Source organism: Anabrus simplex, chromosome 1 (genome assembly GCF_040414725.1).
Source record: "Anabrus simplex isolate iqAnaSimp1 chromosome 1, ASM4041472v1, whole genome shotgun sequence".
Classification (NCBI taxonomy): Eukaryota; Metazoa; Arthropoda; class Insecta; order Orthoptera; family Tettigoniidae; genus Anabrus; species Anabrus simplex.
In genome coordinates, this window is record NC_090265.1 from 964507327 (window position 1) to 964532797 (window position 25471).

The following is a 25471-nucleotide window of genomic DNA, read 5'->3' on the forward strand; positions in this document are numbered from 1 at the left end:
GTCGCCATAAGACCTATCTGTGTCGACGCGACGTAGAGCCCCTAGCAAAAAAAAAAAAAATCTTCTGTAACACTTGTTGTCTTTCTTTTTTGATGCTATTATAATACAATCTGTCACTTGTAATCTGTCATTTCGGGTGTTGTCATTCTTGTATCCCCTCCCATTTATTCTAAGTGTCCCTACCATGGAACACCTCTTGGGAAGAGGCCGAAAATATATTCTGTGCATTACTCCACTGATGTCTCGCGATATATATTTATTGGTTGTTGTTGCTTGATCACGATAATCGGACGGCGAAATCATCTCCTACCTCACGCTTCCCTGCACTCTGCTTGGTCTGGTATTTTATCACCGCGCTTTAGCATATGGTTGATGGGTGTCTTCCCCCTCCCCCTTTTCTTAGGAATTACTATTGCACTAATAATTACAAGATCGTAACACATCATCATCATCATCATCATCAGTGCTATTTTTCTGGAAAAATGTTTACTGGTACTCAGATTAACTTTCAGACTTCAACATAGGTCATCATCATCATCATTTCTTCACTCCAGCAAGCCAGGTGCGGTTGTATACGAGCCTCCTCCAGTTTGTTCTATCCATCCACAGATGCTGCTCATATATGTGACACCAGTTCGCATTTCTAATTTCAAGGTCCTTCATTATCTGTTTTTCCCAAACATCACGAGGTGTTCCTCTTGGTCTCTTCCCAGGAACATTGTGGTCAAAGTATGTTCGAGAAGTCCTGTGAGGGTTCATTCTTTTCATGTGACCGTACCATTGCAATCTCTTAACTTCTAGAGTCTCCAGCAAGCTTCTTTCCAATCCAAGCTGTTGTTGGATATTCACATTCCTTATTTTATCCATTTTTGTTTTTTGTAGACAAGAACGGAGAAACTTCATTTCTGTTGCCTGAAGACGACTTTGTTTTTCCAGTAAGTGTTGCTACTTCCAGGCCATACGTCAATATAGGTACTAGATATATTTTGTACAAACTGGTCTTGGAAACTAACGGAAATGTTTCATCCCAAAGTATTTGACGTACAGCATGATAGAATTTGGAAGCTTTCTGTATTCTGTTACTAATCTCGTGATGTATGGTATTGTCTGATGACAGAACTCTACCTAAATACTGGAAGTTGTCTACAATATCCATCTCCTCATCTCCAATTCTTAGATGAACAGTTGGAGAGTTTCTACTCATCACCAAGCCAACTGTCTTCGTTTTGCTGATTTTGAGACCTAAGGTTGTAAAAGCATCATGCCAGAGATCTAGTCTAGTTTGTACTTCAGCTTCTGTCTCACCCCATACCATTATATCACCAGCAAAAACCAGGGCATTAGTTGTTGGATCCTTTCTCTTAACTGCTGTTAAAACTTTATCCATTATGATTATGAAGAGAAGTGGTGAAAGACAACTTTCTTGCTGGACTCCACTCTTCGTTTCAAACCAACCTGACCTTCCATCCTGGACCTGGACACAACACTTGGTTTCATCATGTAATCGTTGTACTCGTGCTATGACATCATCGGGCACTTTCTTATGTCTCAAACATTCCCATATATGCCTACGTGGTACATGATCATATGCTTTCTCGATGTCCAGAAAAACAGTTATAAGTGTTTTACCTTTCTCCCAATACTTCTCAAAGAGCATTCTGGTGGCAAAAATGAGGCCTATAGTTGATCTATGAGGTCTAAATCCATGTTGTTCCTCCTCAAGTGTAGGTTCAACATATTTTCTAATCCTGCTCTCAAGGATGGATTCGTAATTTTGAGGCCATGTGACAGCAGAGTTATACCTCTGTTGTTGGTACATTTCTTTCTATCACCTTTTTTCAACAATGGGATGATGACTCCTTGCTTCCAGTCATTGGGTATTACATTCTCTTTCTAGATTCTATTTAGTACCCTGTACATCCACTGTTGTCCTACCTCTCCTAGTGCTTTGATCATCTCAACACTTAATTCATCTGATCCAGTTGATGTGTTGTTTTTCAGCTTAGATATTGCTGCCTCTACTTCCAACCATGTCAGATTAGTGGTATTTGTGCTGCCTGGTACCTAAGTAAAATGTCAGAAAAAATGAAGGCATCGCATTGGTACCTTTTCCATTACAGTAACTTCCAAACTGGACAATGATGCTGGTGCTGCCATCTTCATGTGAGTGTTCTTTGCTCTTTGTGTTACTCAAAAGATGTCTTCCCTTCAGGTACCAGGAGTTGATACAGTATGGTAGAGGTCACAAACCTTGTAGGGGAGGGTCGACCAGCTTGATAAATCTCAATGAACACACAATTGTCATGTGTAGAAAAGCCCTTATTGGTGTCAATATTAAGTTAATTTGCAAGAAACCATGCTGGATAGTTACTGTTGTTCTTGCTTAGTTTAAGATAGTTAACCCGAACTTGGTGTCATTTATTTGCTCTTAACCTTCTGGATCTACAGTACATCCTTCATAGATTATGAGTGACTGGTAAGTATTGCTCAATGACATGTTTACTTCATTTTCTTGTTTCGTTAGGTAGCAGGCTGCCAGAACTATGGCACAAATAACATATATGGCCGACAGACCACAACCACTGGCACACTGAATGCGGGAAGAGGCTAGTCTGGGTAGTCTATAAAAAAGAAAGCGGCATCTGTATGTCACGTGATTATCTGAAGCATGGTATTGGCTAGAAATGAACGTGAGTCGATGTGATGAGCTAGCTCTTTCTTGGAGTTGCAGTTGATTAAAGAGTCGGCTCGTACTAGCTCTCAAGGAGCAAGGAGGGAGCTAGCTCATACAAGAGTCGACTCATAATTGAACGTCTAGCTCTCAAGGAGCGAGGAGCGAGTTAGCTCTTATAAGAGTCGACTCTCAATGAGAGAGCTAGCTCAGGAGCTAGCTCTCTCCAACGAGTCGTTCAAAAGAGTCAGTTCGTTTATGAACGACTCATCACTACTTCCGTATCGATTCCTCAGTACACACGAGCGAGCTTATCTTCAGCGAACATGAGGTCTCAGAACTCCGACTCATTAAACAAACATCAGGATAATATGTTTTCGCAATAAGTGCAATGCCAGCAGTTGTTAACTCATTAGAAATAAAGGCTGAAGTAAACGATTGCTTAATATTAATACTATGTACTGAAATAAACTAAGAATGTGATACTACTTCTCAAGATACAACAATGCGCATAACTAATTTCAGAGGTTACGTTATGTACCTTCGCGTCTTGTTAAATTTCAGAAAGGCTGTTCCCGTGTAAATTTATAATGAAAATGTTATCATTATTCTAGAGGGAGCTTGAAATATTTTTTTTCATAATACGTGCACGGTACACCTAGGTTAGGTGGTGCTGTTTGAAGTAAGAAAATGGAAATGTTTGCCACAAGCCTCTGGAGTGATGCTATTACATTTTTTAAGAATGAAACTGAATATGCGGGTTCAGACTATTGGAATTAGAAAATACGTGCTAATGAGTAAGCCACTGCTTGGAAAACATCCGCAAAAATGTTTAAACAAACTGATTGCTGTTTCATATTGATTTTAATGTGTTTTTGTGCGAGTTTGGTATCTTTCCCTACTTTTATGGAAAACCATGTATAACGTTATAAGAACAACCTTAAACCAAAGTGGTTTTGCATTCACTGACAAAAATCTGTCAAATTGAAGCACAATCCGCAACTGCAGTACCGTGTGTAGGATAGATATCTCCTTGTTTTATTGCTGCCACTGTGTAAATAATGTATGATGATATGTTAATACAGGAAAAGGTGTGCTTTCTACTGAAACCTCGATTTAAGGTAAACCCCCATTTAAGGTTAAAAAAATCAGGTCCATGTAAAAATGTTAAATAGGGGTTCTACTGTAGGCTACTTGTTTTGCAAATTAAGAGAAAACTTCTAGAAGACTTCATCAAAAGAAAAATATTTATGATACAAAAGAAGGGAAGTAGTGTGGAATGTTCTGATCACAGAACCATAACTCTGCTCTCTCATACATCCAACATGTTACTATCAATAATAAGAAACAGGATATAGAACAAATTCAATTTACAAATTGGTAAGGACCAGTTCGGCTTTAGGACAGGGATGGGCACAAGAGAAGCCATCTTAGCTCTCTGAACAATATTAGAAAGAAGGTTGGAGATGAATAGAAACATCTATGTAGCATTTCTAGATATTGAAAAGGCTTTCGATAACATAAGTTGAAACAAACTATTCAAAATTCTTAAAGCTACAGATTTGGACTGGAAAGACAGGAGGCTGGTACTGCGACTATATGAAGGACAGACTACGATGGTAGATATCAGAGGAAGTATCCAGACAGCAATATTCAGGAAAGGTGTGAGGCAGGACTGCTCTCTCTCTCACCATACCTTTTTAATGTATTTGTTGAAGAAGCCATAAATAAGTTTACAGCAAATACAAAAGATAAATGGGCACCATATACAATGCATTTGATTTGTAGATGATATAGAAATTGTAGCAGACTCAGAGAAAGAGTTGTCCAAGAAGCTGAATGTATTGTATCAGCATTGTCAGATTCAAGCTTAAACATTAATGATAAGAAAACCAAGGTATTAGTTGCGAGTACACATCCTGAATTAATTTACACCAATATCAAGCTTACTGAAAAGACACCAGTTCCCTTTATCTAGGGAGTCTGATCACCAATGACAATAGGTGCAGCAAAGAGATCAAAAGGCGAATAATGCTTGCCAAACAGACGTTTTGTAATAAATCTTCTGATCAGTGCAAATTCAGCTTTTGGAATTACGAAGAAATCTGTGATATCTTTTGTATTGAGTGTGCTATTGTATGGCTGTGAATCTTGGACAATCAAAAGTCAGGATTGGAAACAACTGGGAGCATCTGAGGTGTGGGTCTGGAGATGAATGCTACAGATTAAATGGATTGAAAAAGAACAAACAAAAGCATTCTGCAAGAAATTCAAAGGAAGAGGGAACTGATGCTAATGATACAGACAAGAGATAAATTCACTGGCCACATCTCACAACATAATACAAGGGCAAATCAAATATAAATAGCAATTATTCTTTAAAATTGATTGCATCAACCATAAAAATACACATTTAGAGATCACTTTTCTACATAGAGCCTTCGATACACATTTTTCCATCAGATTGGTAAGTTTTTGATGCTGTGTGCAGAGCCAGTTTCTCACAAACTCTTCTACACTTGCATCATCATTGAACTGCTGCCCTCCTAGGTCTTGTTTGAGTGGTCCAAACAAAAGGTAGTCGCAGGTTGATAAATCTGGACTATACAGAGGGTATTCCAGAGGTGTCCAGTGAATTTTCTCCCGTTTTTCCCACATTAAAGTGGCAGTATGCGGTCTTGCATTGTCATAGAGAAGAATGATGTTTCAGATCGGTTGCCAGTGTCACTTGTTGCGATGCACAGCTTTTGCTTGATCCAAAAGGCAACAGTAATAGGCTGCATTAATTGCCCTTTGTTCATGAAGAAAATCCACCAGCAAAATGCCTGCAGAGTCCCAGAAAACAGTTGCAAGTACCTTTCCAGCAGACGGGCATGTTTTAACTTTGACTGAACCTGCTTCGTCTCTTCGCCGCCACTAAATGCTTGCTTGCTTTGACTCTGCGGTGTAATGATGCACCCAAGTTTCATCACAAGTCACAATATGATGCAAGAAATCCTCTCCTTCCTCCTCGTAGCGATGCAGAAGTCTCTGACAAACTTCCTGGCGTAAAGTTTTTTGTTCGTGGTTGAGGAGACGAGGAACCTACCTGACAGGCAATTTTCTGAAATGGAGTTCATCTCGGATGATGGTTTGAACACTTCCGTAAGTTATTCCTATGGCTGAAACAGTTTGCAAAATTTTTATTTGCTGATCTTCATCAATAATGTCACGAATGTCAACAATGCTGTGTGCAGTGACACTTGTCCGAGGTCTCCTTTCATGGGGTTCATTTTCCACAGCTTCTCTTCCTGCCACAAATGTTTTAGCCCATTCATACACTCGAGTCTGCAAAAATGTTTCTTTCCCAAACTGTGCGTAGAGCCGTGACAAAATTTTGGAAGGTTTGGTGCCCTCTTTTGCGGGAAATTTGATAATGATGGGTTGCGCAACAGACATGTGCACCTCTTGCTCATTCTCATGGCGTACTAAAGCATCCCAGCTCTCCACTGCCGTTCAAGCACGCAAACCCCTTCTCCAGACATCCCCACCAACATCCTGGCAAAGCCCCGCCTCGGAATTATTACTAACAGCAGCGGTACATTCAAATTCCCGCTTATATTTGATCCACCTTTGTACCTTTCTTACCAATCTGCTGGGAGGGAAAATTATGGGGAAAAACGGCAGGGGATGACTGAGGAAAAAATTCCTTCAAGACTTGGCACAGAATCTTCATTATGGTTCCTACTATGAAATGAAATGAGAAGCTGAGGACAGAGAACAGTAGTTGCATAGACAAGACATTGTCTTTAGACACTGATGACGATGACAATGATGATGATGATGAGGTGAGGGATCTGAACACGGACCTCTGAGCTCACAGGATCGTGCCATAGCAAGTACGCTATGGTGACACCGACTGAAACGCCCACTGTGTTGTGTTTGACACTGATTTCTCGGCATCAGTAGCTACTAGGTGATCGGTCATTTACGAAAATGTTCATTAAGAAGCCCTGTGGCATGCATACAGTTGACTTGGTCTCACATTGAAATGCAAGCCTTCTTCGATCGGTGTTCTCAATCTCGTCTTCAGTCACATGCAGATTTAGCAACACTGCCTCGCAAAGACCATGTGAATTCGCCCGCTAATATCAGCAGCTGATAAAATTATAACAGTGTGAGATATCAAATGATTTTTTTCAAATTATTTATCAGTATGACCAAACGTCTAATGCTCTTATATCCAGTTCATGTTGAATCTGACCACCCTGTATATTTTAATGTCATCCTTGTGGGGTAGAGGGTTAGGTTATCTGCTCTAAAGACAGAAGGTCTCAAAGGCACCAAATCGCTCATTGTGCTGGATTTTAGGATATAAAAAAGGTAATAAAAGAAGATAATCTGTGAGGATACGAACTGAAAGGTGGTGAGACCCTCCAAAAGGGCGATAGGTACAATGTATATTAGACTGAGGAGAGTTTAAATGCAGTTGTAATGTTAGTCAATCACTGTAAAATTGGTTATTATGGTCAATATTTCAGTTAAAGCAAGCAGTTTGAATATAGAACACATTAAAAGAAAAACATTATTACTGATCATTAAATGGACAAGAAGAAATTGTTTAGGAAGCAAATTAATTTGATACTGATTCTTCTCATAGTCGAAGAAACAAATGACAAATTTCAATCTGTTTTCTTGGAAAAATCATAAATTCACCCAATATAAGGATTAGAGGAGTATTCAGGAAGGACCAAGTATGAGAGAAGTAGTTTTCATGATGAATATTATTCCTGAACTATTTCCAAGTAGAAAGCCTAGTTAAATGTGTACAAACCTTGTGGCCGATTATTCCGCTTTTTTGTACCGGGTCGATCTTTATCAGTCCGAACAGTTGGATCGGACAATGTTGGAGCCAGGTATTTACGACCAGAACCACTTCCTACACTGTCAGACCTGGGAATCATCACTCTATGACGACGTTGCCCTTCTGTTTCCTGTAACAGTATACATTTCAGTACATATCCATCACTCAAAATGAATTTGTAGGTAACGAGGATGATTCATGTAGAGACAAGAGCGACAAACTAGCAGTATTACAAGCAGTGTTGTCAACAATATATTCAGTTTTCAACTCAAAACCAATTTCAAAATTAAATTTAGGACCATATCACAAATTAATATTAATAATAAAAATTCAATAATGTGAAATGTTTGCTAAAATCAAGTAATTGTTCCTCCTCTTTAAAAAAATCTATAGGAATCTCATGAATGAAAGCAGCACTAATTTTTCCTATGCCCAAAAAACAAAATTGCCAAAATAGCATTCACCGTACCTAACTCATACTACTATCAGTTGTTTAAAAAGAAAAAAAATCCCCACTGTCACTTCTCCCAAATGGATTACCTTAACAAAAAATTAGCTAGAAACTATCAAAACTGGCAAACACTTACTGAATGTGGTTTGCATTTTCAATCCTCAGCATATCTGAATAGATGATTGGCTGCTGAGTATGCAGTGCACTATTACTGGTCACCAAAAATTCTACAGACAAAACTGTACAGTGACGGAGTGACAGTCTAGTCCGAGCGGCAGGTAATAAATGAAGGGAGTACCTGGAAAGCATTCTGAACTTAATGATATTTTGGTATGTTGCTTTGAGTACTCTGTGGAGTAGAATATGAGGTTTTGACCTCAAGGGTCCTGTGTTAGCTTGCGAGAAGCCGAAAAACCTCAAAATGTTTGGACTTTTCTCCACTTTTTTTTGTTTATAACTTCTAAACCATGCATTTTTAGCAGGATACACCCAGTTGCAATTTATTTTTTTATTTTTTTTGGCTAGTGGCTTTATGTCACACCGACACAGATAGGTTTTATGGCACCGATGGGATTGGAAAGGCCTAGGAGTTGGAAGGAAGCAGCCATGGCCTTAATTAAGGTACAGCCCCAGCATTTGCCTAGTGTGAAAATGGGAAACCACAGAAAACCATCTTCAGGGCTGCCAACAGTGGGATTCAAACCCACTATCCCTCAGATGCAAGCTCACAGTGATCCTTTAACCGCATGGCCAACTCGCCCGGTAGTTACAAAATTGAAGAGCATGAACTTTCCTTCATATTTCACTGGTAAAAAGTATTTTTGACCTAATAGTTAGTGAGGCTAAGGAAAATAATAGAACCACAACTACAGGAAGAACAATATGGATTCAGAGAACCCCGATCAACTACCGATCTCATATTTGCACTTAGAATACTGTTAGAAAAGCATTGGGAGAAGGGCAAAGACTTAACACTAGTGTTTTTGGATCTCGAAAAAGCATTTCATAGTGTTCCAAGGGAGACTATATGGGAATGCTTAAGAAAGAAAAATGTACCCAAAGGTCTTATCCGGAAAGTTAAAATGCTTTACGAAGACTGCTGCAGTTGCGTACAGATAGGAAACGGTAATTCTGATTGGTTCCAAACCACTAAAGGAGTGCAACAAGGCAGTACCCTTTCACCCTTACTTTTTATCACTGTCATGGATGAAGTCATGAAAGAAATTAAACAGAAGAACAATATGGACATCAATGCATTTGCATTTGCAGATGATGTAGTAATTTGGGGAAATACAGAAAAGGAAGTCCAAGAGAGGCTGAACACCTGGAATGAACATTTGAAAGCACACCGATTAACAATAAATAAATTGAAAACTGTTACTATGCCTGTCAACAGGCAGAAGAAGAAAGGAAAAATAATGCTGGAAGGTACACAGCTGGAAACAGTAGACCAATATAAATATCTTGGGTGCATCATTTCAAGTGATAACAGAATACAGCATGAGATTAACAACCGCATTCAAAAATCAGCTCAGTTTTACCATCAAGTTTGGAACCTCCTCTGGAACGAACAAGTTCCCTTAAGATCAAAGCAGATTCTATTCCAATCATACTTCACCCCCATACTAACATATGGCCTAGAAACCTGCACAACAACCCAACAAGTGGATAGCAAACTACAAGCCGCAGAAATCAAGTTCCTACGTACTATGGTACAGAAGACAAAAAGGGACAGGGTAAGGAATGAAAGAATAAGGGAGGAAGCTGGTGTGTACCCATCCCTGAATGAAAAAGTGACAAGGGCCCGTTTGAAATGGTTTGGCCATGTCAAACGATCGGGCGATGGAAGGACAGCAAAACAATGGCTACACACAGTCGTGGCTGGAAAACGACCGGTAGGAAGACCTAGGAAGAGATGGCTGGACCAAGTGAAAGAGGACATAGGAACAAGAGGAGTCAGCTGGGATGTCGTCTTGAGAGAAGAGTGGTACATGGACAGACAGAAGTGGAGAGTGCTCGTAAACCACACCCGGGCAACTGGAGTGGAAAACTGATGATGATGATGATGATGATGATGAAGAGTTACTGAGATATAGATTCAAAGATACAAATTTCTCAAATGATCAACAATAGCGTAAAAAGGCAGGTTTTTTTCCTTATAACAGTCATTTATCAACATTTCTATGTAAATAATGTTAGGTACCCCTAAATTTCAACACGTAGTGCTGGCAGGACCTAGTGTTTACAGTGCACTATGTCTTATGTTATGGGCTAGAGCAATTTTGTTATTTTCATTGATCTGTCTCAGCTTTATCCTTGAATGAAAGTGACTGAGGTATGAGTGATGCTAGTAATGCCATTCCTTATGCAGCCAGTCCTTGTTATGAATGGTGCGAAAACATTGCTCATAGGGTCGGTTGGTGCATGCATTTCAGTGGACTTGGCAGACTGATATGTAATAGCAACTTCTGGCTCAGTGAGGAAAGCAACAGGAAACCACCTCACTCCTCATTTCACTAGTATGACTCTTCAGTGATGCCTAGGCCAACTATGACAGCTGATGAAGGAGCTGTTGAGGATCCAACCAGCCTTCTGGCTGAGGACTAAATATACTTATATACCCCTAAATTTCAACACATAGAAACATCAAGGAGCACCCTTCCCCTCCTGCATGCACGACCCCCTCTTTCTCTCAAGAACCCTCTCTTCCCATTTCAAAAAACATTTAAATTCTACAATCATAACCGACTCACATGGGTGGGGTGGGGGTGGAAGGTCGCTAACCAGGTGCCTCACGTTATAATTTTCAATTTATTCATTTAGGTAGTTTGTCAGGTTTTACTCTATGTATGACTTGTACCTGCAGCATAAGGTCGTGTGGAGCAAACCAATAGAAGTCACATTGCTGATGACTGAAATGGAAGCCAAGGGAATTCAGGTGAAATAGGCAATAGAAGGTGCCAATGTCATGATAATGGAAACTGCTATATCAAAAGGTGATGACTTTCATAGTGTCACCATAACAAGAGAAGATATCAATCTTTTATTTTTACTGACAGCATTAGTTTCTTCTAAAAATAACATTAATTTCCAGAAGAGTGGAAGAGGTAACACCCCCCCCTCCCCCCCCCCCCCCCCAGTGTTTTGTATTTATCCCATTCCTGCAAAGTCAGCACTCAGGATATTCTCTTCCTTCACACAGTGAGTGGGTGTGACACCACTTCAGCACCCTTCAGAATTGGGAAGAAGGTAATGCAGGTTTATGAGAAAAACCCTTGCCTCTCAGAAATAGTTGGTATTTTCAAAAACCCTGAGGCAACACCAAATTTCTGAAGCAGGAGAAGTTGCTGGTGATATTGTATGGTGGAATCATTGACACAGATAATTTGGAGGATCTGCGGTACCCAGCATTCTCATCCAACGTTGTGGTAAAACCGAAATTTCAACTTGCCAGATTGCCACTTACAACAGATGCTGCCAAGTGCCACTGCTTCAGGACATACCTGCAAGTACAAACATGGCTGGGGAGTGAAGGGAGCCAACAAAAGTTACCATCTGCCTGGGCCTGGATCCTGACCAAACAAGGTTAGTATTATACTCGTTCATAGTATTTGTCATATTGTTAAATTTTCACCATAGCAGACTGCTGTTTGACGATTGCTCTGCTTTGTTATAATTCATTGTCCTATACCAAAATAAACATATTTATTTACTTATTTTGTTTATTTATTTATTTACAGGTGTGATCCCCATTACCACGACCACGGCTGCTGCTCCAGAGCACCTCCTGAACATCAATTGCTGCAAATGTACTGCAGGATGTAGCAGAGGGGCCTGCAGCTGCAAAAAAGCAGGACTCCAGTGCTCTGCCATCTGCAAGAATTGTGTTGGTACTGCATGAGAAAGTTTGCCAGAAATAGATTTCAATGAAGAAGACAATGACACACTGACAATGAATTCGAAGAACAGGCCAACCTCGACAAAATTATAACTCGGGAGAAAAAACTATGATGACATCGATGACAACATACCATCAGCACCAAAGAGGTCAAGGTGCACAGGCGCCTGACGTTATTTATAAGTTACTGATTTTCAACGTATTAGATTAATGACATTTTATTCTTCAGATGAATGATTTTTTATTGTTAAGTTGATGATGTTTTATTTAATTAGGTTAATGTTTTGTATGTATTATAGATCTTTTGTATATTTTTATGTACCTATGTTGTATATATTTGTTTTTACAAGTTCCTTTACGTTGCACCGACACAGATAGGTCTTATGGCAATGATGGGATAGGAAAGGAGTAGGAGTGGGAAGGAAGCGGCCATGGCCGTAATTAAGGTACAGCCCCATCATTTGCCTGGTGTGAAAATGGGAAACCATGGAAAACCATCTTCAGGGCTGCATATAAATGAAAGTTAAAAGGCAAAAACTTGCATTTTTATATTAATTTTGATCATTTGAGAAATTTGTTGTATATTTGAACCTCTGTAAAAAACTTTTGACCAGTGAAATATGAAGGAAATTTAATGCTCTTCAACTTTGTAAATACATGTATTCCACTAGAACCACATGAGTTAGAAGTTATAAGCACAAAATGGAAAAAAGTCCAAAAGTTTTGAGGTTTTTCAGCTCGCTCCCCACCCAAGTTAGCACAGGGTCCTCGAGGTTGAAAACTCAGATTCTACTCCACAGAGTACCCACAAACAACATACCAAAATATCAGAATATTTTCCAGGTAGAAAGTACCTGCCTGCTGGACTATTCAGGTAATCAAGTCTTGTGAATGAAGGATGAAGAATCCTGACTGCCTCAAAGAATTAGGGGGTAGGATTATGAACAAGGAGGGCCATGAAAGGCAAGAAATTGATAGACAACCAATGGCTCAAGTATCTTAATGCTACAAGGCCTGGAAAAGATCAAGAATTGACCAAGGGAGGTCAGACATAAAAGATAAAAGAAAGGAGTCTGACAGAAGTAACTGGAAGGATTGCCAGACTCAGCATGGAGTGCCTGTGGTAGCCGGTGGTGGTGATTTTTGTTTTAAGAGGAAGTACAGCTAACCATGTCTCACCATATGTGAGCCCCTGAGAGGAGTACATTCCATCTCCAATGCCATGTGCATCAACTGACCCAAAATCTACAAGATCACTACTGAAAGAGGTCTTAACTATTAGGTAGCACAGTGCATTACTAAACATTTTTTTCTGAAGCAAACTCTAGAACTCATAACAACTTGAAATATGAAGATAGAGACAATCCAGCTATGGATGAGTGTGACATGAACCACACCTGATATTTTTTCTGTTAACTCCAAAAACTACATAAGGAGTCATTCATCAACCAGGTCATTATAGAATATTGCTAAGACAATGGATGAGTGAGAAAAAATTAAATCCCTACTCCAACTGAACCATAGTCTTTACAATTCACTGTGGCAACCTAATAACACACCATCTTCATCATTGTTACATCCAGGAGACTACAGTACAGTGCATGACAGAAAGATGATAATGATGATGATGATGATTATGTATATTAGGCTACAAAACCACTAAATAAGGAAAGAAAGCAATACAATATTTAATATTTTAATTTGCAGACATAAGAGACGATTCTTATTTTGCAGATATATTCCATACACTTTCAGATACCAAAATCCACTACACAAACTATTTAAAAGTACATGCATGAGTAGTTTTATTAATATCTGGTGATTCACAAATGATAACTTTAGGTAATATAAGAATGTGAATGATGCAGGCATAAAACAAGAACATTAGATCTGCATGTGCAGTTGATTTTGGTTCTAGCACTCAGAATTAACACATCAACTTTTAATTTTTTTTTTAATGAAATGCATGAAGACCTGAGGTCCATTGAAAAACAATCCTAATACCTACTAGAGAAATGTTTTGTCAGGTATGTGCAAAATGAATATTAAGGTATAGTATGTATGATGATTTCAAACAAAAACATTTCAAATGGGACATTGGTGTATAATTAGCACCATGAACATCAGAAGTTCTAGTATTCTCTTCACAGTTAAATTAGCATTGCTCCAGATACACTGTAACTTGTAGGCTTATTGTAATACCCTGTTTGGAAAGAACACCAGTCCATTATTCCTGTATTCTTAACTAGAGACTGCGTCCCAGCAATTTGTGTTCAATTCTTTGGTTGGTTCAATGATTATATTCTCAAATATATTGTACCCCCAGCAGGCTAGAGCCTCATATGCACAGACTGTATGATGGGTAGTTTCTATCTCCTTCATGCATAATCTGCATTCTACATTGCTCTTTACAATTCCCATTTGATTCAAGTCTTCTTCACAGGTAAGTGTCCTGTGAGTAGTACCATCACGCGAGGAATACCATGAGTTGACTTTTCTTGCGATTAGTACCACTATGTGAGTAATACTATGGGTCTGTGGATGGATCACTATGGGTTTACAGTACCCGTGTATAGTTTCCACCACTTTGATGGAGGCTCTCCTCTGTCCAGGTTCGGTTGGAACACCCCAAGGAGATAAAAAGAGGCTATCCTGTTGGGGTGTTTCAGCATCTGGTTGTGGACATCATGGGTCTGCGTTTTGAGGTACACCACGGATGTGGGCATTGCCTGTGATTAGTACCCACTATGTGAGGAACATGACAGGATAGTACGAGTCCCTGTCATTAATACCACTATGTGAGAAACACCACAGGTCTGCATTACCTGTGCGTAATACATTACCTAAGAGTAAGACCCCAATGTGAGGATCACCGTGAGCCTACGTTACTTGTGATTAGTACCACTACAAGAGAAATACCATGGTTCCACTTTACTAGCGATAAGTACCATTCTGAAGGACCAATGACCTGGATTTTGGACCCCTTTAGACACTCAGGATTGTGCTTTGGAAGCAACTCCTTGGTAAGTATATACCATTGGGAAGATGGGGCATTGCAGGTCGGAACCACAGATTGTTTTAAGTTCATACTCATTGTTCTTCGCCGTCTTTTTGAATTCTAGTCTGTGGATTGATTTTGGAATTATTTTTAACTTTTAATATTGTGAGTTGGATCTGCTGATTATTTTACATTCATATTCATCCATTCACTCTTCATCATCAAGTGTTGAATTCTGGTCAGAATAAATTTTAGAATTTTATATTGTCATGACATTTCATCTCATTTCATATCATAGGGGCCGATGACCTAGATGTTAGGCCTCTTTAAACAACAAGCATCATCATCATCAACCAAATTTTATTGCACTTAAGTAGTGTTTTAGTAGTTTTCTTGCACTACTCTTTAACCAAATAGTTTCCCTTCGATACAGGTGATTGCTTTCCACCTTTTGAAATGTTCATCCCTGGACCAGCTCTTTATCACATCCTTAATGGAACAAGAGCTGGTTCTGGTCCTAGTGAACATAATGTTGATTCTCGCTGGCACATTTTTCAGTCTTTTCATTTCCCTCGATGCCTCTGTGATTTGGGACCCACAACAGATCAAAAATCAAATCAAAATCTCTTTATATGCAAATGAGGTGTCTACCTCGGTGGCAAATAGTACACTAAAATATATTATTGTCAAGCACTAAATTTTAAATTAACAAGAGAAGAAGAAAATTTTCCTAGAATACAATATCATACAATTTACACTAACAATTTTTTCTATTAAACACACAGCTCATCCTTGATACATTTACATTGTTTACAAAATTCTACTTATAATATCTCCTGTACTTATAAACATAGTCAAGTGATATACAGTATGTGCAATTACTTCAAATAATACTATACAATTGGTATAACATTAAAATTTACATTGCATTTATTTACTTATTTATTTTTACCCATTTTGGAACCTAAGTAGCATAACGACCTGCTGCGTCTTAACCAGAGCCCCTTTTCCCACCACTTTTCAGAGTTCCTGAAGGGCCTTCACATCTACCGTAGCAGTCCCAGGGCCCTTGAAGTCCCCACTCTACTTCACCTACAGGCAGTCCCCTACTTCGGCTGTCCAAACTCCATAGACCAGGGGATGGAATTAATTTATTCACACACATTTTTTTAATTTACAATAACTGCCCTCTAACATTTCATTTATTTTCTCTGTTGCTGTTTATTCTCTTCTTGAATATCTGTACAGATTTTGGAAAAGGATCAAACACTACCCCTGGTAAACTATTCCACTCCTTCACGCCCTTCCCAATGAATGAAAATTTACCCCAATCGCTTCTGCTAAAATTCCTTCTAATTTTATACTTGTGCTCAGTTCTGCCAATATAATTATTTTCCAACTGAAGCCTCTCACGGATTTCTCCCCATGCTTCTTTTCCTGTACAGGTTCTATATAATCCTATAAGTCTAGTTTTCTCCCTTCTCTTACTTAAAGTTTTCCACCCAAGTTCCTCTAACATTTCTGATACACTACTTTTTCTCCTGAAATCCCCTGTTACAAATCTTGCTGCTTTCCTCTGCACACTATCTTCTTTTAATAGGTATTCTTGGTGAGGATCCCAAACACTGTTTGCATATTCCAATAATGGACGAACCATAGTTAAGTAACTTTTTTCTTTTAATTCTTTGTTGCATCCTTTAAGTAGCCTCATTATGACATGTAAAGATTTGTATGGTTTCCCTACAATGTCATCAACATATCATTCCAGTGCAAATTACTTTCAAATCTCACACCTAAATATTTACACTTGCCATCTTTTGGGATAACTACCTCATCAAAAGTATATTCAAGTTCAGTTTTAAAGCTCCTGTTTGTAAATGTTGTAACAGTTGATTTGCCTCCATTAACCTTCATATTATTTTCTTCAACCCCTTGTTGAATACTCTCAAGGTCCCTTTGTAATTCTGAACAATCCTCAATGTTATTTATTTCCCTATAAACAATTATGCCATCTGCATACAATCTTATTTTTGATGTTATATTGTTCCCTAAATCATTTGCGTGTATTAAGAAAAGTAATGGACCGATTATACTACCCTGTGCAATTCCCTTTCAAACTTTCTCTTCCTGTGATATATTATTTCCTACTTTGACTTTCTGAACCCTTGAATTTAGAAATGTTCTTATCCAACGTATAACTCTTATGTCCAATCCTATTCCCTCCAATTTCTTTAATAATATTCCATGTTCCACTCTATCAAAAGCTTTGAAAGATCTATGGCTATGCAATCTAACTGAATCCAACTGATCTAATATTCCACCAGTTGTGCCTCACAAGAAAATTTCTTTTTAAATCCATACTGGCTCCTCATGAACCAATTTTTATCATCACATACCGTATCTCTCTGATGTACTTTGCTATTAAACTCTCCAGTATTTTACAAACTATACTGGTCAGGCTGATTGGTCTGTAGTTCTCTGGTTTCTTTTTATCACCCTTGTCTTTATAAATTGGTATTATTATAGATTCCTTCCATTCCTTTGGTATTACACTATTATTTATGACATAGCCAAAGAGAAATTTTAAATAAGGCACTATGTACCACCCCATTGTCTTTAATACCTCCCCAATGTGTTCTCCAAGATCTGATAGAGCACTGAGGCATTCTTTTACCAGTTTACAAGTCACTTCGGGACTTAGTAAAAGCCTAGGTGCTGCTTAGTTTTCTGAGAATATAAGTATTGGTTTGTTTGCAATAGCTCTTCTTATATTTCCATAAGTGCACACTGCAAGGCAGCATATATTTCACTCTGAAATACAACAGCATACTTTCTCAAGAAGAGGCTTATACTTCCTGGTCTAAATCCATACACCCATGAACCTGCTCCTAGGTTTGTTCTTGATCCAATTATGAACCAAATCAATGAACCTTCAGAATAAATAGGCTCTTTATTATAGAAGTTATTCTTCCAATAAAAAAAAAAGAAATCTTTAATAATGCAGATTAAGCAGTTTCTTAACAATACATTTCTACAAAGACTTCCTATAAATACAAGAACCTCTTCAAAGCTGTCAGGCATTTGCTGAGAACCAAGATTACTATGAATACAGCAGCTTTTCAAGATAGTTTCAAAAGTTACCAACAGAGAAGCAGAGCAAGAAGCTAGATAGTGTAACAATAATGTACCACATTTCCTAAAGCATTACTACACGACTATAATACTGATGTAACGAGAGAGAGAGAAAGAGAGAGAGAGAGATATGGGGGAGGGGCACTTGTCATTTTATGTGATTGATGATACAGTGATCAAAGTTGTGAGATCTCCAGTCTTGTGGGGAAATCAACCACGTTTCAGATATTAACGTATATGGACTGCAACCACATTGGTGAGAACATAGTGATGATTGATATGGGTACAAGAAGTGAAATCTAGAGTTTGAGAGAGTATATGAGCCAGTACTTTGTACTCCGGGTTTGATTTCCAGCTGGGTCATGGGATTTTAATCATGAATAGTTAATTTTGTTGTCTTGGAAACCAAGTGTTTTTGCTGTACCTGACCTTCCTGTAACTCGCACACCACACTAACATACAGTTTCCTATACATGGCAGACACTCCCCATCCTTTTAGGAGGGTCTGCTTTACATGGGCAACTCCAAGATAGTACTGTAACAGCCACACAAAATTAAAATATTTTTAATCATCATCATCATCTTGGTAGCTCTGACATAAATAAATAAATAAATAAATAAATAAATAAATAAATAAATAAATAAATAAATAAATAAATAAATAAATAAATAAATAAATAAATAAATAAATAAATAAATAAATCAATCATCATCATCATTAACTGAGAGAAATATTGAATAGTCAGAGGAATAGTGTCTGCTAACGATGCTGAGACAATCTCAGTCACTAGACACTGTGCTGTAAGAGTTATGTAGTTATCCCTTGTTATAATGCCATCGTTTATTCAGAGTGTAGTCGGCGCAATAAAGAGGGTGGCATTCAATCGAGGTCATGTTTTCAAACATTAATTTGAATGACATATGCTATGTAATGATATAGACTACTGTGCAGGAATTTTCTGGAGCAGTATTCATTCAACATTTCATTTATGTGGGTATTTTGTATTCGTACTATACCATGACAAGAGCCTCCGTGGCTCAGGCAGCAGCACGCTGGCCTCTCACCACTGGATACCGTGGTTCAAATCCCGGTCACTCCATGTGAGATTTGTGCTGGACAAAGCAGAGATGGGACAGGTTTTTCTCCGGGTACTCCGGTTTTCCCTGTCATATTTCATTCCAGCAACACTCTCCACTATCATTTCATTTCATCTGTCAGTCATTAATCATTGCCCCAGAGGAGTATGACAGGCCTCGGTAGCCGGCACAATTCATATCCTCGTCGCAAGTTGGGGGCTTCATTCGTCCCATCCCTGACCCGGTCATTGACGGGAAAACAGGTTGTAGGTTTTCATTATCACTATACCATGAGAGATGTTGCATGCAAATTTTATACAATTGTCATAATCACAGTAAAGTTCATTTATTCAGGTATGAAAAATGATTTCAATGGAGCATACAGCAAATATCTAATCTATTTACAGCAATGAACCTGCACATTAAATCCTTTTTAAAAATGAATTGATTTTGGACTGAACTTTACAGATAAGAGTGAGTTGAAATAACCGAATGAATGGCAATGAGGTATGTTTCCATTGAGAAAGAATTCTGCTCAAAATAAGCAGGCAAGCAGTTTACACACTCTTCCGTTTCTCTGGTATGATCTTCAGATGCACCAGCTCAGGTCTTTCACTGTCACTTTCTGGCTCTTCCTGGTCTGTAGCTATGAGAGTTGCTCCTTTGGAAAGATGTTCAAGAGTTTTCTCTAACACTTTGACACATTGGTCTTTTTCAGGTGAATCAGGTTCAGAAGTGATTCCAGTGTGGGACCAGGAGCTCCTTACTGTTGTAGTTGAAATTTTCTCTATGCAACATTGATGACAAACTGACAATAGAATCCCCGTCATTGATCTGTTGAATTGTTTTTTCAATTGATACATCCTACAACGTGCTTTAAAATGTTTATTATTCCCATATCCTAAGGCTGAAGATATCCAGTGCACTGAGTAAGAAGAAATTCCACTCTGATGTTGCCTATATTAGTTGGAATCTTGTGACATGGTGCATTGCCAAGAATAAGTAACACGTTGGGATACTTCATTCTCATGTCATTGTTGAAATCTTTGATCCATTTGTCAAATTTGACAGCAGTTATCCATGCCTTTCTATTGTTCCTATGCTCAACGTAAACTGATGGGTTAAATTTTTGAAACGACGACGTTTAGCAGACTGTCTGATCACTGTCACCTTTCTTTTATCACTTCTGTTGGCGTTGGTATGAAATACAACAGTTATTCTGTCCTTGGATTTCTTGCAACCCCTTACAGTAACATCTGATATTGTTTTATCAAGTTGCATTCCATAAAATAAAGCAGTTTAATCCATACTGGACATATCACTTGCATTGTAACTTTAATGATTGCTGAAAGGTTTTTGTGGCCATCTCCACTATCACCACCGCTTTGGATGTTTGTCATTGGTACAGATGGCACGTATCTCAGGCTGAATGCGGTTGCAGCAGATCCATTATCTCAGCTTGCCGCCCTCAATGCTTCACATGCTGTGTCATCCCATGGTGTTTTCTGAAACAACATAGCCAACCACTGCTGTATTCCATATCTGTAACACCTAATTTGTCACCAATAAGCTTTGCTTCTTCTTTAATAACCTCATTGATTGCAGTTCCATTTCTTGCACTCACTTGGGATCGTTCCAATATAATTGGTCCGTTACTGGAAATTATAAATTTTCTAGCTAACTCATTCTTGGTTTCCAGCTTTTTGCCTCAGTGTGCTAATTTGTGCTCATCAGTCGTAGCTAGCACACCTACAAAGACTCATGGCTAGCGGATGTAGTGAAGGACACTGCACAGGTTGATTGGAGCCTCTGGCAGGACCAATGCACTACAAGAGAGTCTCTTTTACAAAAATTGATGCCTGCTAGGTCAAAGATGATATAAATTTCAATTCCAATAGGAAACTTGAAATATTTGTCCTGAATGAGTAAATTCATAATTCCAATATAAATGATCTGTTATTGGAAATACATTTTCTAGCTAACTCAGCTAACTAGCTGGAAAATTATTCAAGTATATTGAAATTATGAACCAGTTTGCCAACACAGGTTGCAACCCTATTGAATTTCTCCACCACAATGGATCCGCTGCAACCGCATTCAGCCTGAGGTACGTGCCATCTGTGCCAATGACAAACATCCAACTAAAGTGGTGGTGATGGTGGAGATGATTTTTGTTTTAAGAGAAAGTACAACTAGGTAATCATCCTTTCTGAACAAATTAAGAGGGAAAGAAATTTATTATAAAACAAAATTATTTATGCAACAAAGGAATTCCTATTTAGGTCTCTCAAAGCTATGTTGAATTCTGACCTCAAAACTGGGTCTCCCATTTCATCAACGCCAACAGTTCCTTCTAGTTAATAGTCTATCCAACTCTCTTTTCACTTTCTTTAACCTACCACAATTCAAACTTCTAACATTCCACGCTCCGACTCGCAGAATATTGGTATCCATCTTCCTGATGATTGCCCCCTCTCGTGTAGTCCCCACCCGGAGATCTGAATGGGAGATTATCTTACCTCCAGAATATTTTACCCAGGAGAAAGCCATCATCAGTATGTCATTCATACAGAAAGAGCTGCATGTACTCAGGAGTTAGTTACGACTGTATTTTCTTGTTGCTTTCAGCTGTGTAGCAGTATCAATACAGCTAAGCCATGTTGAGTATTTTTACACGGCCATATTATAGGATATAAACTTCATAGTTTTGATCCGTATTGAATTGTGATCACAATAATAATTATAGTATTAAATTCATGTCATATGGTCCACCGTTTTCAATACTATATTATGCAATATTACTGAATTACATTACTAAACTAGGGACTAGTTTTGGCCTTGAAAAACACACAAATGACATGAAAACTAATGTACTATCACACAATTAACATTAAATCAGGTCTCCACGATTCCATATCGAACTGAGAATCACAACATTGTTTCAAATTAAGATCTTCACACGACCACATTGTCTGGTTCAGAATCACTTGAGTTAAGCCTGTTGAATACCACAGATTAAGAGAACAAGATTTATTCTTCCCACAGATAACACATGTTTTGCAGTTTCTTTTTAACAAGACTACAGATACACCTCATAATCTATATGCCTCACGCTGGATTATTTTCTTGTGTATCAAGACTTAACAACTAATTTACCTTCTCAGATTTTATAGAATTTTACTTTATGGTCAGATGCAACATACTCTCATCATCTTGTACCACAATTGTAACTTGTTACAATTTAACATTTGTCATTGTAGGTGCTGTCATGTGTTTTATATTGTTTTTTGATTAGTTGTGATTTGCTCAATTGATTCACTGGCTGATGATGACGCGCAATGAGCGTTAAAACTAGTACCAATCTTGTATAAACGACATGTGATCTAAATTACATCAATAAATTGTCATTGTATTGAAAAGGTGAAACCTTAACATTTTCAATTTACAGTAATCGCAGATCAATACGGAACATAATGAAGTTTCTAACTTTTAGTCCAGTTCAAGTAGCAATCATGACAGTGACAGTAGTGACGATATTACTGATAATATTCCAACCAGTGTAACTTCTTTGTCAACTTAGACAGAAAATGGCCCCGCTTTGATCCAAGATTCCATCATGGTGCAAAGGGAGAGTTTTTAGGGAAAACAAAAATGAGCAAAATATTTTAATTACTTTTTGATGATGAGGTATGCCAGAACATAGCTCAACAGACAAACCTTTATTCCACAGAAAATTGCACATAAAACCCAGCTTAGTAAGATGAATCGAAGAAGTTGAGACAAAGACTGGATCCCAACATTAAGGATGAAATAAAGTTTCTTACGGGCATAATGCTACTGCAGGGGATTGTACAGAAACCTAAATTAGGACATAATTTTTCTCGCAATTGCTTGTTGACCGAGAAGAGATTTTTCCTCCACAGTTTTTTACATTTCCCTGACAATGAGGAGTATAATGGACACATTCCTTCCAAAATTTACAAGATAAAGCCAGTATTTGACCACCTGGTAGAAAAATTTTTGGAAGCTTATACCCCTGATGGCAAAGTGTCATTTGATGAGAACCTCTTGTTATAGAAAGGGTGGCTAGGGTGGAAAGTTTACATACCAAGAAAACTATTGCGTTTCAGAATGGAATCACACAAATTATACTAGCCAACATGATTTTGCGGTAAAATAGAAAATACTTAATTCTTATGGAAATAGCTGCCCTGATTCCGAAAATGATGCTAATTTTTTCCTATCACGTCTAGTTGTGATGCAATTCAGTGTTTTAGTATCTGCATGAATTCGTAAGATGTAATGTTGAGAGAAGTTCTTGTGCAACTTTTTTTAGAATACAATTATGTGATTTGATTTGTTATTGTTTGCATTTTATTATAGGTTTATTGCTGTCTAAATTTTCATTTTGTAGTTGGGTGTTTCCTGGTAAATTCATAACTACCTCCCCCAAATAGGCCTACACAATAGACCATGACGTATGTAGAATTGAAGATAAGGCAGTTGAGCGTTTGTCTTTCATCTTAGACCACTTGAATAAACAGACGTGTTAAAAGCCCCAGCCCTTATTCAATGTTTATGATGGACTCATAAAGCAGTTTCCTTGCAAAGATAACAGTCCGAAAGTATTATACTCACGAAGATGAACTAGTATTTTGTATGGACGTTTCAAATCTTCTATGTCAATTGGGAGAAAAAGAGTATGATCCTAGTAACTGGCGTGTTTTTATCGACTCTTCCGAAAGAAGTTTAAAGACTGTTTTGCTTCATAATACAAATGTTCTGGCATCCATACTACTTGCACACTCCACAAAAATGTCTGAAACATACGAGACCTCAAATTTGGTGCTTGAAAAAAATTAAATATCATGAGCATGGGTGGCAAATTTGCGGTGATTTGAAGATCATTGGATTGTTGCTGGGACAACAAAAAGGCTATACAAAATTTCCCTATTTCCTATGCGAATGGGATAGCAAGGCATGGGATAAACATTGGGATACAGTGAATTGGCCAGAGAGGAAAGAACTACAACCAGGATCCAAAATGTCTTCAATGTAAGTCTTATTGACCGTGAAAAAATTCTACTTCCACACTTGCACATCAAATTAGGATTGATGAAACAGTATGTCAAGGCATTAGATAAAAGTAGCCTATGCTTCCAATATTTATCCACTAAATTTCCCTCATTATCAGATGCAAAAATCAAAGAAGGCATATTTGATGGACCACAGATTCGTAAACTTATGAAGGAAAAAAATTTCATGGACACGATGACCAAAACTGAGAAAGAGGCATGGAACACATTCAAAGATGTAGTGACTAAATTCGTTGGAAACATTAAGGAACCTCAATACAAAGAAATTGTAAGGAAAATGTTTAAAAAACTTGGTTGTAATATGAGCCTTAAGCTTCATTTCTTAGCTTCGCATCTGGATTATGTCCCTCCAAATTTAGGAGCTGTCAGTGAATAACAAGGTGAACGGTTTCACCAGGATCTCAAAGATGCAGAACGACGCTATCAGGGACGTTGGGATGCGAATATGATGGCCGATTACTGTTGGTCGATTGCACGAGACGACCCTTCTAGAGATCATTCAGGAACTTCAAAAACCCGGAAATTCCACGGAAAACGGGAAAAGACGGAGGCGTGAATCTAACCTGCATATAATGTAAGTAAAAAAAAACTATGTATGTTTAACCATGTAATTTTTATTCACGGTACGGTTATATTAATTTAAAAGCAGCTGTACAGCCGAAACTAAATAGGCGCTTTATACTTCAGTTTCACGAATTTCAATATACATTAAAAATATAATACAAACCATCTACTTGCTTACAAAGCAGCATTTATGTGTATTTAATGCATGCAAAATATGATTACGTTTTGCAAGCTGAAATTTACATTAATACATCAAATTTAATCAATACTAAATATCAACAATTTTACGTAAGAACAAAATAACATTTTGTAAAATCGCCACTAAACCAGACGTGATACGCCAAAACTAAATTTTTTCTCGAATTCTGCGTTAAGAAATTCATAAAACCCACCTATTTTCATTTTTACCGCACAGAAAAGTTCTTTTTTTGCAGGCTAGTGTTATGTGAAGCCAGGACAGGATATGTAACATGATCTGCTTCCATGAGTATCATAATGAACATCCATAAAAGACATAACACTGTGAAGACTGTAAATATTACATGTAGTGTAATGTAATATAGTCCGTGTGTGTCAACTATGAACTGTAGGTATATAAATTGAATCTTTCAAAAGTGCTAACCAACATAAAAGAAAATTTTGTGTTATAATTTATTTCATACTAAATCTTTTAAACACATGTAAACTTTGTAAATATTCAATTTACATACATAGATCAACATTATAGACCGTTATACCTTT

The 25471-nt window shown here is 37.9% G+C and overlaps 1 protein-coding gene across 2 annotated transcripts in view; it reads right to left on the bottom strand.

The window, feature by feature from the left end:
• na (sodium leak channel non-selective protein na) overlaps positions 1 to 25471 on the bottom strand; it is a 711066-nt gene that overhangs the window by 3006 nt on the left and 682589 nt on the right. For both annotated transcript variants that reach the window (XM_067148870.2, XM_067148869.2), the window contains one exon: positions 7485 to 7644. In XM_067148870.2, coding sequence (XP_067004971.1) covers positions 7485 to 7644 — 160 coding nt within the window. The remainder of the gene's footprint in view (positions 1 to 7484; positions 7645 to 25471) is intronic.